Raw genomic sequence first — 12793 nt, 5'->3', positions numbered from 1 at the left:
TCTTTTATATATTTTTTGATATTTAAACCCCATTGCACTATAACGGGGAGAAGATATTTCACTTCCGCCTCGTTAGATTTTAAAAGCGTTGTATTTATCGTGATCAGCGACCCGATTAATCATAAAAACGATACCCATATTGTTTTTTTACTTTATCACCCCCTTTTCACCCTTTTAGGGGTTAGATTTTCAAAAAACCTGAAACACGTCTTTAGTCATATGTTTTTAGGATCCCTCCTGTGAAGTTTCGAATAAAACAGTGAAATTAACATTGTTTTCCCATACAAACTTTGAACCCCCATTTGACCCCCTTAGGAGGCGAATTTTGAAAAATCCTTTCTTAGTGCTTCTCTACACTATATAAGGAACCTACGTGCCAAATTCAGTCAGTCAATATCTTCTTTTATATATTTTTTTGATATTTAAACCCCATTGCACCACAACAGGGGAGAAGGTATTTCACTTCCGATTGTAGACTTTTGTTTAAATATATGTAAGTCAAGTCTTTTCAGTGGTCTCTAATAACACAAACTTCATATCCCGCTTACATCCCTGAAAGAACCTTGAGTTAGAAAGTAAGAAGTAGGTATCTCGACCTTTATTTTACTGTTGTTACAGGGTGCGAACGCTCTGTTCTCACTCCAAACTCAAATAGCGGTGGGTGAGCGCTGCGTGATGGCGATCGCGAGCGGCACGGCCGTGCGGATCTGTGCACTGCCGCCGCCCACGCCGCCGAGGATCAAGGTAGCCCGCTGGCACCCTTTCTAATTATACCTCAGCTTCGAATGAAAATTAAAACCAGGGGGTTGGTTAAAGTTTGAAGTCTGTCGAAGTCGGTATGGCCAAGCATGTATTAATCTGCCTGCGAAGCCGATGGTCCTAGGCGTTGAATCTCGGCACTGTAAGGTCAGATATTTGTTCCTAAGTCATGGATATTTTCTATATTTGAAATTTCTCATGATGTACCTACTCGTAAATCTTGCTTGTTCTCACGACTATGATGAGATTGATGAGAGACGCATTTTTCAATGTTCAATAATAACTTGTTATTTTTATAGGCAACAGAAAACGACAAAGAGGCTCTAGAAATTCAGAAGGCGTTATGGGACGCGTTCACTGCCAATAAAGCAGCGAACGGATACGATGCTGGTAATCTTTAGATTTTTTAATATCAACATTTCTCTGAGACAGAATTCTATCTAGGCACCTACCATGTTTGCAGTCTTTCTTGTACATAGCAGTATACTTTTGTTATTACTAACTACACAAGTACACACTATACTACTATGTAAGGAATATTCAAAGGAATGTAATAACTTATTATTTGAGTATTCCTTAGCCAAAAAAAATACTTAGGTAAATGATTTTTTGATATACAGTTCTTCCTGAGATGAGCACGAATGGCGCCCTTACCGAAGCGGACGGTGAGCGAGGAGATGAGGCGCCTGCGCTGGACCTGTGCGCCGACAAGGACGCTTGTGTTCTGGAACTTGACGAGGCAGAAGATGTAAGTCGAAAGAGTTTCTAGAATTAGGTACTTAACTTAGAATGTGGGCGTGTTGGGCGTCCCGGTGACGAGGGGCACCTTCGACCTGTGGCCCATTTCTCAAAGCTGAAAGTTACAAGTTACAAGCGGAAGTCTCTTTCCAACTTGTCATATTAGACATTGACTACCGCTTGTAAATTGTAACTTGTAGCTTCGAGAAATAGGCCCCTGTGCGCCGATAATGCTTGTGCTTCGGAACACGATGAGTCAGAAGGTGTAAGTTGAGAGAATTTCTAAAATAATCTAGAATGCGAGCGTGTTGGCCGAGTCGGTGGGCGAACGAAGAAAGCATGTTGCGCCAAAAAGGATTTGCACTGCTGATGAGACTTGCATTGAGGAATTTTCTAAAATACTATTTTACTAGGTCCTGACGGATGGGTTTATGCGGGCACTGGTGCTGATATTCTCAGACTTGAATCTGCAATCTGGAACTCGAAGAAGCCAGGCCATGGCACATAACTTTAGCAACTCATGCTCTTATCTCCGTTTGCGGTTGTTAATAAAATGACTATTTTTGACAGGTTGAGACCGCGAAAGTGCTGGCCAAGCGACGCCCGCACATGCAAGTGTTTACCAACAGCTCCAAAGCGCTTCCTGGCGCGCCACCCCATGCTTTTGCACAGGTATGGTTTTCTATCTCCATTCGCGAAAACTCAATGACTTTTAAACAATGATGTCTGGCGGTATAGCACAACTTCCGTTCTCGCGCGCGAGTCCATCGACATCAAGTATGGACTCGCGGGCGAGAGCGCAAGTTGTGCTAGACCGCTTGGTCAATTTAGTATTTAGCTTTTGTAGAAGAGAACTTTTCTAATGTTTTTGCCAAAATAATATATATATAAATAATTGTTGGTTAGGTGTGGCGAGCTCGCCTTCAGCTCTCGGGGCAGGGCGGCGCGAGCACGGCGGGCGAGCGGCACGTGGCGCGCGCGCTCGACGGCGTCGCGTACAAGCTGCGGCGGCTGCGGCCGTGCGCGCTGCTGGCGCCGCGGATACAGCTGGAGCTGCCGGAGGTACGAGCTTGGCCGTCCGGCTTTAATCTTTGAGCGCCATAGCCTTGATTTCTTCGGAAGTATATTGTTCACCAGAATCACTCATAATTACTTAAGTTTTTGCACAATAACGTCGAATTAAAACAAACTACACAACACCGAAATAGTTCAAATACTTCCGTCAAAAGTTTACAAATGTCAAACATACCATAGACAAGAGAAATAGAAAATAAGCCGGTTTTCAATTACGAAAAATGTGGTTGCGTTCAAGAATATTTAAATGTGGAATGGAACATTATTGGATAAACTTATGATTTTTACCTTTGTTTTGCAATATCTAATATGTAAAACGCATTTCAGTTTATTTTTTCATCTTGATTTAAATTATGAACCTAAATATTTTATTATTTATTAAAAGTTACTTATTACTGCAAATGAAAACATACCTGATATTGGAAGTTGTGCTTTTAAAAAAAAATTAACAGAACTCCTATATTCATATGAATACTGCTCAGCAGTTATCATATGAACCTATAGACAAATAGACTTTCTTATCGTTACTCAAATGAACTTAATTTGGATACCGCTGACAATAATCTAATTGACAGATTTAAGTGCTGGAGTAGAAAAATGGCTTTAAGGCAACTAGACAACGTGAAGCAGCTATAAAACTTAAGAATTAAGAACCGGTATCAAAATGCATAAAATGCACGAGTAGTGGTAAAGTTATGCGCAAAAGTTGCCTTACCCGCAAAAGTTTGGCTAACGTCCCATTGTGGTTCAGATAGACTTTAGAATTCTTTTATATCTATCACATCATCTGGTGAAATGTACACCTTGTTTATGTAATGAAATGTATTTTTGTATAGGATGAAATCCAGCTAGTGGTGTCAGGAGCTGCGATACGCCTGGTGGACCCGAGCAAGGTGGATCATAGCGAAAACGGCCACCCCCCGCACCCCGCCGAGGACGATGATATCTTCGCCCTGGATGAGGAGCAACTAGTGAAGGAAGAAGAGAAGACGGTTGTGCCGGCGAATGGTCAAGTTAGTATAAAGTGAAAAACAGTGTTTTGTTAGGCCGCCGTTCGCCTACGGTGTCAGCATGGTTGAATATTTATCACCTATCACCATACATGTCACGTTCTAACAAGTATGTAAGTGTGACAAGAACACACGACACCATAGGTGATAAAAGGCGACCGTGCTGACATCGGAGCAGGATAAAGCGCCAGCTTAGAATGAAGCAGTGAGAACAGTCTTTATACGGAGACCGGCGTCAAGGGAATCGTTCCGGAAAATAGACTAGTTAGAATAGCAAACTATAAATTCTTACGATTGAAAACTTCGATCTTTGCAGGTCCCAACCACGGTGTCTCTGACGTCGCTCTGCTACTGCGCGGGCGCGGGAACCGTGCGGCGCGTGTGCGCGCTGCGGCTGCTGTTTGTGCGCGAGACCACGGCCGTGCGCGAGCTGGGCGGGCTTAGCGGGTTCCTGCACACGTTCACGTGCGAGGTAACTGACCACAGTGCAGGTCCCGACATGTAAGATGTATGTGTGCTGCACCTACAGACCACGGCCGTGCGCGAGCTGGGTGGGCTCACGTGCGAGGTACTGACTGCGTGCTACCCCTGCACGGGCAGATGCGGCGCGTGGTGACTATCCGCGGTGCAGGTCACGACCGCAAGATGTGTCTGACGTGTCTGTATACTATTGCTGTGTATAACGCACCAATGCATACACAATCCTTTAGTCAAATAATCCTACCTATGAACTGGTTATTAAATTGGCTGTTACATCTATTAATGCTAATATATTGTGGCAGGTGCTGGCAATAGCGCGCGCATACACCGCAGCGTTGGGTGGCAACGCGCTCACTTCATTCTACATCACGCAGCTAATGTTGCAAGACAACGCGCACAAGAACCAGGTAAAGGTCCAATTTATTTAGGTCTTATGGCTTGTTTACACATTGGGTAGGATTCAGCGTCAGTTCATGCATTTGCTACTTTCATTTAATGACAAGTTTTCCCTTGACTATGATAATTGTGTGTAAAGCAAGATTTTAGAATAACTAATAGTGTTTATAGTGACGACCGGTCTGGCTCAGTCGGTAGTGACCCTGCCTGCTAAGCCGCGGTCCTGGGTTCGAATCCCGGTAAAGGCATTTATTTGTGTGATGAGCACAGATATTTGTTCCTGAGTCATGGATGTTTTCTATGTATATAAGTATGTATTTATCTATTTAAGTAAGTATATCGTCGCTTAGCACCCATAATACAAGCTTTGCTTAGTTTGGGGCTAAGTTGATCTGTGTAAGGTGTCCTCAATATTTATTTATTATTTATAGTGTCAATATAAATCTATGGTGCAGTATTTCGTACAAAAATCTATTTTAATAGAAGTAACAAAGTTTTTTTGTTTACAGGGTCAATGTCTTCTATCCGTTGGCGGTGACGTGGTGCACATGACATATTAAGGTTTATTAAATATACATTCACTTATAGTTCTCTTTTTAATTTTCAAGTCTGTAATGTAATAGGTACATACTACCCAAGTTTTTGATTTACCACTAAAATTTACAAAAGAAACCATTCATATAATTTAATATAAAAAATATACTGATTTTTTAAGGTAATGTAAAATGTCTCAAAAAATGTGTTATTCATTTGTTTCCGAGTTTTTTTAAAGATAATTCAAAAAGTTTGTTTTTAAAGTGGCCAGACTGCAATAGTTATAAATAGCAGTATGACTTTTTAAATTCTGACCTATGTCTTTAAAGACTTTATTTAGTATTCGTAACAATCGAGTACCTAAATTCTATATTTTTACTTCAATTAGACAATCAAATCTGATTTAAACAAGTCAACACTCGGACATGTTTCTTTATTCCTGTCAATTAATAGTAATAGTGTTTCAAAAACTGTGTTATCTCCTGTCTGATTGCATGTCAGTCGCTGTGGGTTTTAAGAAATTGAGAGAGAGACTGTTAAAGTTATTATAAATCTTTCTTCAGTCGATGTTGTCTTTTTGTGAACGTAAAATAATTAATAGTAAGAGAGGGGAAATATATTTTCGGTTATGAATTAGTACGAAAGTCGGTGACTTGTAGAAATAACACCGTTTACAAGCAAGTGTGATGAAAAATAAATCTAAATGTTGCTAGATTGCGACATTCTTGTTTTGCCTTGAAAATTCATGGCTCTTTATTTATGTAGAGAGTCTGTTCCTGCAGATCGTTTCACCAAAACTGGCACGAATGAAATAAACGAAACTTTGATTGTATGAGTTACATCTGTACGGTAAACAGTCGTAATTGTCAAGAGCTTTCATTTGGTTAATTTGTCACACATACATGCCTATTTTCATTCACTCATTCATTCCATTCGTGTCAGCTCTTGTGAATTGACGTGTACATCGAGTTGAGCTATTTTTATGAAATTTCTTACTTATTTCCAACTTTGTATAGAGTTTAGATTATGTTATTTAATTTAAGTGTTATTTTGATTAGTAGTTTTAACCGTTTATTTTACTTTAATGCTTGCCACAAGTTTTATAGTTTATTAAACATTACCTGAGTCTTTATGTATACACTGAAGGCTTGAGAAATGTATTAAAATGACAATTAGAATAATTAACTGAAAAGGAAATGTAAAGTAACCGGTATTTTAACAAATTTATTTGTAAAATCCGCTGTGATTAGAAATTATGTTAGTGAATTTCTAATATTTTTTTTACAATCTCCACCTACTCGTACATACTTACAATTCTATTGGTTTTTCACAGAATGTTTTGTCGAATTTTAGGCTGTTGAATTAACTATACAATTGTTTTTTTTTTTACTTTTTGTACTTACCTGTTTTACTGTCTTTGAAGTTTGGTGCTATTTATTGTATTGGTCTGTATTATACAATAGGTACATAGGAATAGCCCGACCAATTGAATGAGGCGTATCTTAAAGTTTCGATCGACTTGTATAAACTGAAATAAATGTCATATACAAAGAAAAAATGACCAAGGCCTCCAAGTGTCCGATGCTGGATTCGAACCAGCGTACTCCGTTATAGCCACGGATGCCTCAAACCACTCGGCCAACCGGTCACGGCGGCAGGGGTCGAAATTTTCAAGTATATGACACAATTACCGAAGGCTAACTTGTATAGTTATCGATATTAATATCATACCATTTTTAATACTCGTAGCTTACAACTGCTGGCCGAGCCAAAGTGACAATCGTTGACGCTACGTGGCGTTCGAACGCAGTCTGGCTCTGTCGCGCCACTACTGGCGAGCGATAGAGACAGCTAGCCACGATATGCTTACAAAGCGTTATCGAGTGTCACGATAGTTAAGTATCCTGGAAACTTTCGAAATTGTTCGCGTGAAGCGAACGTCAGAAAATTTTGTGTTGCTCACTAAATAGAAAACTGTGAAGTCTAATGATCTTTTTGTCAGTGGTGTCAGCGGTAGATTTATATTCAAATATGTTTATGTTAGTAGGTGCTCTTCTACATAGATAGGTACATGTATTTCCGGCCAAACTATTTCCTATGTTATTTCAGGATGTAGGTACATTCTCACGTTTCTCAATATAGTAGTAGGGAAAATCGATTCAAAGTGAAGGCAAACGAAATGTTACATAACTCGGAAAATCTTAACATATTAAGAGTCAATTTATCAATTATCAAATCGGATTGGCATTCTCTCCATAAAGAATCGATTCTTGAAGACCTTAATTTACGTTTGAATACACTTCCATGACACTGCCTAACTCTAGTCTTAATCTACATTGTTTGGCTGAAAACACATGTTGATATTCCTCATAAGTGTATTGTTTTGATTATTATTATATTATTATATTATATTTTAGAAACATACAGTCGTTTACAAACAGTACTTATACAATATTGTTAAAGTATATAGACCTAGAGTTTCATTAATTTGTTACATAAAATCACAGTCTGTTTTTTTTTTAAATGTTACTTAACCAAAACTAAACATTTGAGAGCGTAAGAAAAGGAAAAGGTACATTATTACCTAAACAAAAGCACGTTTTAAAGTATTGATGGAACAAGTGAATATATCTATGTTAGAAAGCTTGGCATTTTCGTTAAATAGTTTGCAGGCACGTCTTATGAACATATTTTGTGCATAACACGTTCTACTGTTGGGAATCGAGAATAATCTTTTCTTCTGACAGTGGCGCTGACGTCTACGGGGAACTCTGAGCTGTATTTGGTGTAGTAGTGAGGGGACATCTAATACATTGCGCATAATTTTATAGAGTAAGACGGAATCTGCGATATCTCGACGGTTACTGAGTGTTTGAAATTTATGGTGGATTAGAGATTCGCTATAACTAACATGTGTGTGACCAGTTCTAAAATCAAGAGTTTTAAGGAACTTTCTTTGTATCCGTTCTAGTCGTTCAATATGGATATTATGATAAGGTTTCCATACTGTATTAGCAAACTCGAGATGACTGCGAACAAAACTGTTAAAGAGGATTTTGTAGGTGGTACTATTTTTAAAAGGTTTACCAACTCTTAGAATGAAGCCCAGTTGTTTGTAAGCTTTTTTTATGACAGAATCTAAATGAGGTATGAACGATAGTTTAGAATCCATTAGAACTCCAAGATCACGGATTAGTGTTACTCTACGCAGGTGATTATTACATAATGTGAAGTTATATTGTGCATTATTTTTTTTTCGTGTAAAGTTTATTACAGAACATTTATTTATATTTAAAAATAAATCATTATCTTTACAGAATGTCTCAAAACTAGTTAAATCATCCTGCAGCAAATAATAATCTTCAACCGTATTTATGACTTTATAAATTTTCGTGTCATCTGCGTAGAGCAAAACCTTTGAGTGTTTGATATATTTATCTAAATCGTTAATAAATAGCGTAAAAAGCAACGGGCCTAAATGAGATCCCTGGGGTACACCGGAACTAATTGTTTTCCATTGAGAAGTGTAACCTGATAATACTACACATTGGCTTCGATTTTCAACGTAAGATTTGATCCAACGAAAAAGGTCTCCGTGTATCCCGAGGTGCCAAAGCTTAAGAAGAAGCTTATTGTGACAAATTTTGTCAAAGGCCTTGGCAAAATCAGTGTACACAGCCTCTACACATGAGCCTCCATCCATTGCGACTAAAATATCATTGGTAAAAGTTAAGAGATTAGTGTCTACCGACCGACCTTTGAAAAAACCATGTTGATTGGGGCTGATATGGTTTTTAACTACTTGAGAAAGCTGGCTAGTGACTATTTTTTCAAAAATTTTGTTGAATTGACACAATTTTGATATAGGCCTAAATTGTTCAATATTATTGCTAACTTGACCCTTGGGGATAGGCGTCACGAATGCTCTTTTCCAGATTTCGGGAACACAGCCAGATTTAATAGACTTTTGGAAAATAATAGTTAAAGGTATTGCGAGGTTTGCTGAGCATTTTTTTATGAAAATAGGATGAATGCCGTCAGGGCCTGCACCTTTGTTAATATTGATTATATTTAAAAGCCTGTGGACACATGCTCGATCAATGTTTATAGTACACATATCTACTAAGGGTTCGGCGGGTGGTATTAAATTATCGACAAGCAAGCTGCTATGATCAGCTCAAATCAACGTTTTCCATAATATAATACCAATTGATTTTAGATAGTTCTAAGTTGATTTTATTATAATTACCATTCTTAAAATTATAAATACTATTAGGTTTCGGATTAAGAGAGGGTTCAAATTTTAAAAATAAATCTATGGTTAACGCTTTGTGGTGACTATCTTCAGGTGTGAGTGGTAGGTCGCATGGAGTAACTGTACAGTCTGTGCTACACAATATTAAATCTAGAATACGATTATTAATGTTATAAACTCCATTAAACTGTTTTAATTCAGTATAAGATAAAAAGTCGTGCAGGACTCGTGTTGTGTAACTGTTAACTGTAATTAAATGCATTCCCGGAGACGAGTGGGACACCCACTCAGCTTCCGGTATATTAAAATCTCCTGTAAGCAAGAATAGATCATTTGGCCTATCGGTAATAATTTGATCTGCAATTTCAAAAAAGAAGTTAGCGAATCCCTATATCCGGGACCCTGCGGAATGTAAATACAGGCTATATTCAAAAAAGATTGTTTTTGAGGGTTACGAGCATTTCGTCCACGCGAGTCGAGTGGAACAGAGACCCAGACACATTCACAGTGGGCGCGCGGCGGCGTGGGCCAGTCACGGCGTACCGGTTGGCAACAAGCTCGGACGGCCACGGCCGCCCCGCCGCCACGAGTCGCACCGCTATCCGCTACGGACCGGTCACATCGAAAAACATTGAAACTACTGTCAAAGAATTCCCCGTCATAAAAATCAGGAGTAAGCCAGGTTTCCGTCAAACAAATAAAATCATAATCTGACTGAGCTACTTTACTGAAAAACTCACCAGCTTTTGTTCGCAAGCCCCTCACATTTTGGTAATAACCACTAAAGTGTGTATTAGCCATTATTATAGGCATAAATATTTAGAATATAATGTTTTTGATAAACAGGTTTCAATGCGCCAGGAGACATAAAGAAATAATTGACTAATATAGAAGAAAAGATGTAAGTAAGGAAATATACCAAAAATAGATCAGTAATATATTTATATTTATAAGACGTGCATGCATTGTATTTGTCTTGTAGAACACAGAATAAACGTTTAAGTGCAGAGGTAAACATGTTTTTATAATAACCAGCGTAAGTACAAGTACCGACCAAATAATCGTGTGCATCGTGATAACATCGCGTATGTACATATGGTATTAAAATTAAATAGGTAGCTAACGCAAATAAGTTCACAGAAATAATTTTGACAACGATATATAGGTACCACATTAAATAAGAGTATAATGGTCACTTTATTTTTTTAAGATCGGCTTCGTTACTAATGAGTAAAACTTTACTTTGGTCGGTTTTACGAATGAAAATTTTACAATCACGAACCCAAAGGTGAGTATAGTTGTGCTCTAATCTTAATTGCCTAGCCTGCTTCAAGAGTAATTTGTTTGCGGGGGTCAGGTGGTCGCCGATGTACACAGCTGCAGCGGGCCCCGGCAAACCGATGTCAGCCGTTGTTAGGCCACGGCGCGCACGGACGGCAACGAGTAATTCATTTTTATGGCATCGTTGTGTAAATCTAGCTATTATTGCCGGTGGTCTACTGTTCCTTAGCCCTTCATCCTGGCTCGTTTGAAAGCGACGCACCCGGTGAATAACGTCGATGTCACTTTCACCCAGTTGGTATCCGACCTTGGCGCATATGTCTCGAAGGATAGTCATTAAATTTTCACCCTTGGAGTACGGTATGCCAGAGATCTCCAGGTTATTAAGCATCGAAAATTGTTTACTTGAATTGTTTTCAATGACTAGCCGATTGATAGTTTCCTGAGCTTCATGGAGATTTTTTGTAATAGATGTTACTGAAGCAACTTTCTTCTCGGCGGTAGTAATTCTAGTATCAAAATCTGACAAATTGGTTTCAACGCGTGATTGTGTCTCCTTCAAGCTCTCTGACAATGACTTAAATTCGTTTAGCTGCTCCCGTATTTCAGACCTTATATCCTCACGCCAGCCGGCCAACTTTTGATCTTGCGATTTAGTAAAATCATTGGTAAAATCTTTAAAGAGGGCTGTCATATCCTGTCTGAAGGCAGCCAGTTCCTGTCTGATGTCACAATCAGGATCCGGATGTCTTCTCTTCCGTAAGGTAATGTGATGATTTTCTTGGTCTATATAAGAAGCAAGATCCGGCTCGGAGCCACTTTTAGGTGGTGTACGAGGAGTACCCATAATTTAGGCAGGTATTGCGGGTGATTCCACACGGCGCCGAATTCCTTAAAGTTGTTTACAACTTAGCGACCGGCGGCGCACACGGCGCGCGGGGGTGAAGAGCAGACTCACACGCACTTTGCACTCGCAACTTATGGTTACACTTCCAAGCAAAAGTCAACTTTAAGTATCACGGTTATAAGGTTAGTTTTGGTTGTTCGGTGTATTAAGATAATTGCAATTAAATCGGAACACGACTGCGCTGTGAGTTAAGCGGGACCGAACTGTATGATTATCGTATTTGTATTCTGGTAAAATACAATTTATACAATTTAATACTTTTGTTTTGTTACCTTACCATTTTTACGGTTACAGTGGCTCTTCTAAAGTGTAAGCGAGTGCTCGTCAATGTTGGGTGTACGCACGGTCGCTCGCCACGTTGCACGCCCCGCTGAACGTTCCGCTCCGAGAGTCCGCTCAGCAGTTACGCAAACCGTGACGCATAATACTGGAAAGAGCCCTATTGAAAGGTGCCATTCAAACGCCGTATGGTCTTCTTAGGCAGCGTTCCCACTTAAGCGTCGCGTGTCTCGGGGCGCGCAACGGACGTCTGCGCCACGCCGCCTCAGTGTAATTCAAAAAACGTCTCCTCAGTACATTTTGTATAGGAAGGACGTAAGACGCGCCGCCAAGCGGCGCGGCGCGCGCCACGCCGCCGCCACGCCATCTGCGGCGCGTCTTACGTCCTTCCTATACAAAATGTACTGAGGAGACGTTTTTTGAATTACATTCAGGTGGCGTGGCGCGGACGTCCGTTGCGCGCCCCGAGACACGCGACGCTTAAGTGGGAACGCTGGCTTAAATTGACTAACATTATTAGTAACATAACCTACATTTAGCGAATTTTAAAAATAATTTGTTTCAATTTATGATATTTTTAACCCCCGACGCAAAAACGACGGGGTGTTAAAGTTTGAAGTGTCTGTCTGTTTGTTTGTCTGTCTGTCTGTGTGTGTGTCTGTCTGTGGCATCGTAGCTCCCGAACGGATTAACCGATTTTGATTTAGTTTTTTTTCTTGTTTGAAAGCTGAGTTAGTCGGGAGTATTCTTAGCTATGTTTCATGAAAATCGGTCCACTATGTCGCGGTCGGGGGTTTTTTCAAAATTCTAATTTTGTGGTTAGGTTATCTAAAGTATCCGTAGCTTGAGCATTTCATTTTAACACGTTCACTGCGGTAGGGGATCTTTCGACCTCTTACGACGTATGATTAATTACGAGTTACGTTAATTGCCGCAGTGAAGGTGTCCGACTTCTTTGAACTCAGAAAGGGGTTCTGAAAGCAGGGTCGTTGTTTTTAAATGTATTGCTTCTGTCAAGAGCCCCATCCGGTATTTGTCACCAAGAATATAGAAAGGTAGTAGTAAAATGAAAATCGCTAA

General features: G+C 39.6%; 1 protein-coding gene across 4 annotated transcripts in view; it reads left to right on the top strand.

Moving 5' to 3' along the window:
• The window catches only part of LOC125242402 (C2 domain-containing protein 5), a 31101-nt gene extending 24569 nt beyond the window's left edge, over nucleotides 1-6532 (top strand). For all 4 annotated transcript variants that reach the window (XM_048151223.1, XM_048151231.1, XM_048151214.1 and 1 more), the window contains 9 exons: nucleotides 619-744; nucleotides 1059-1149; nucleotides 1380-1507; nucleotides 2068-2169; nucleotides 2404-2559; nucleotides 3408-3584; nucleotides 3898-4053; nucleotides 4364-4468; nucleotides 4967-6532. In XM_048151223.1, the coding sequence (XP_048007180.1) occupies nucleotides 619-744; nucleotides 1059-1149; nucleotides 1380-1507; nucleotides 2068-2169; nucleotides 2404-2559; nucleotides 3408-3584; nucleotides 3898-4053; nucleotides 4364-4468; nucleotides 4967-5017 (1092 nt within the window). In that variant the 3' untranslated portion in view covers nucleotides 5018-6532. The remainder of the gene's footprint in view (nucleotides 1-618; nucleotides 745-1058; nucleotides 1150-1379; nucleotides 1508-2067; nucleotides 2170-2403; nucleotides 2560-3407; nucleotides 3585-3897; nucleotides 4054-4363; nucleotides 4469-4966) is intronic.
• Nucleotides 6533-12793: the final 6261 nt, after the last annotated feature.

This window comes from Leguminivora glycinivorella, chromosome 1 (assembly GCF_023078275.1).
Source record: "Leguminivora glycinivorella isolate SPB_JAAS2020 chromosome 1, LegGlyc_1.1, whole genome shotgun sequence".
Taxonomy (NCBI): Eukaryota; Metazoa; Arthropoda; class Insecta; order Lepidoptera; family Tortricidae; genus Leguminivora; species Leguminivora glycinivorella.
This window is presented reverse-complemented; position numbering and strand designations above follow the sequence as displayed.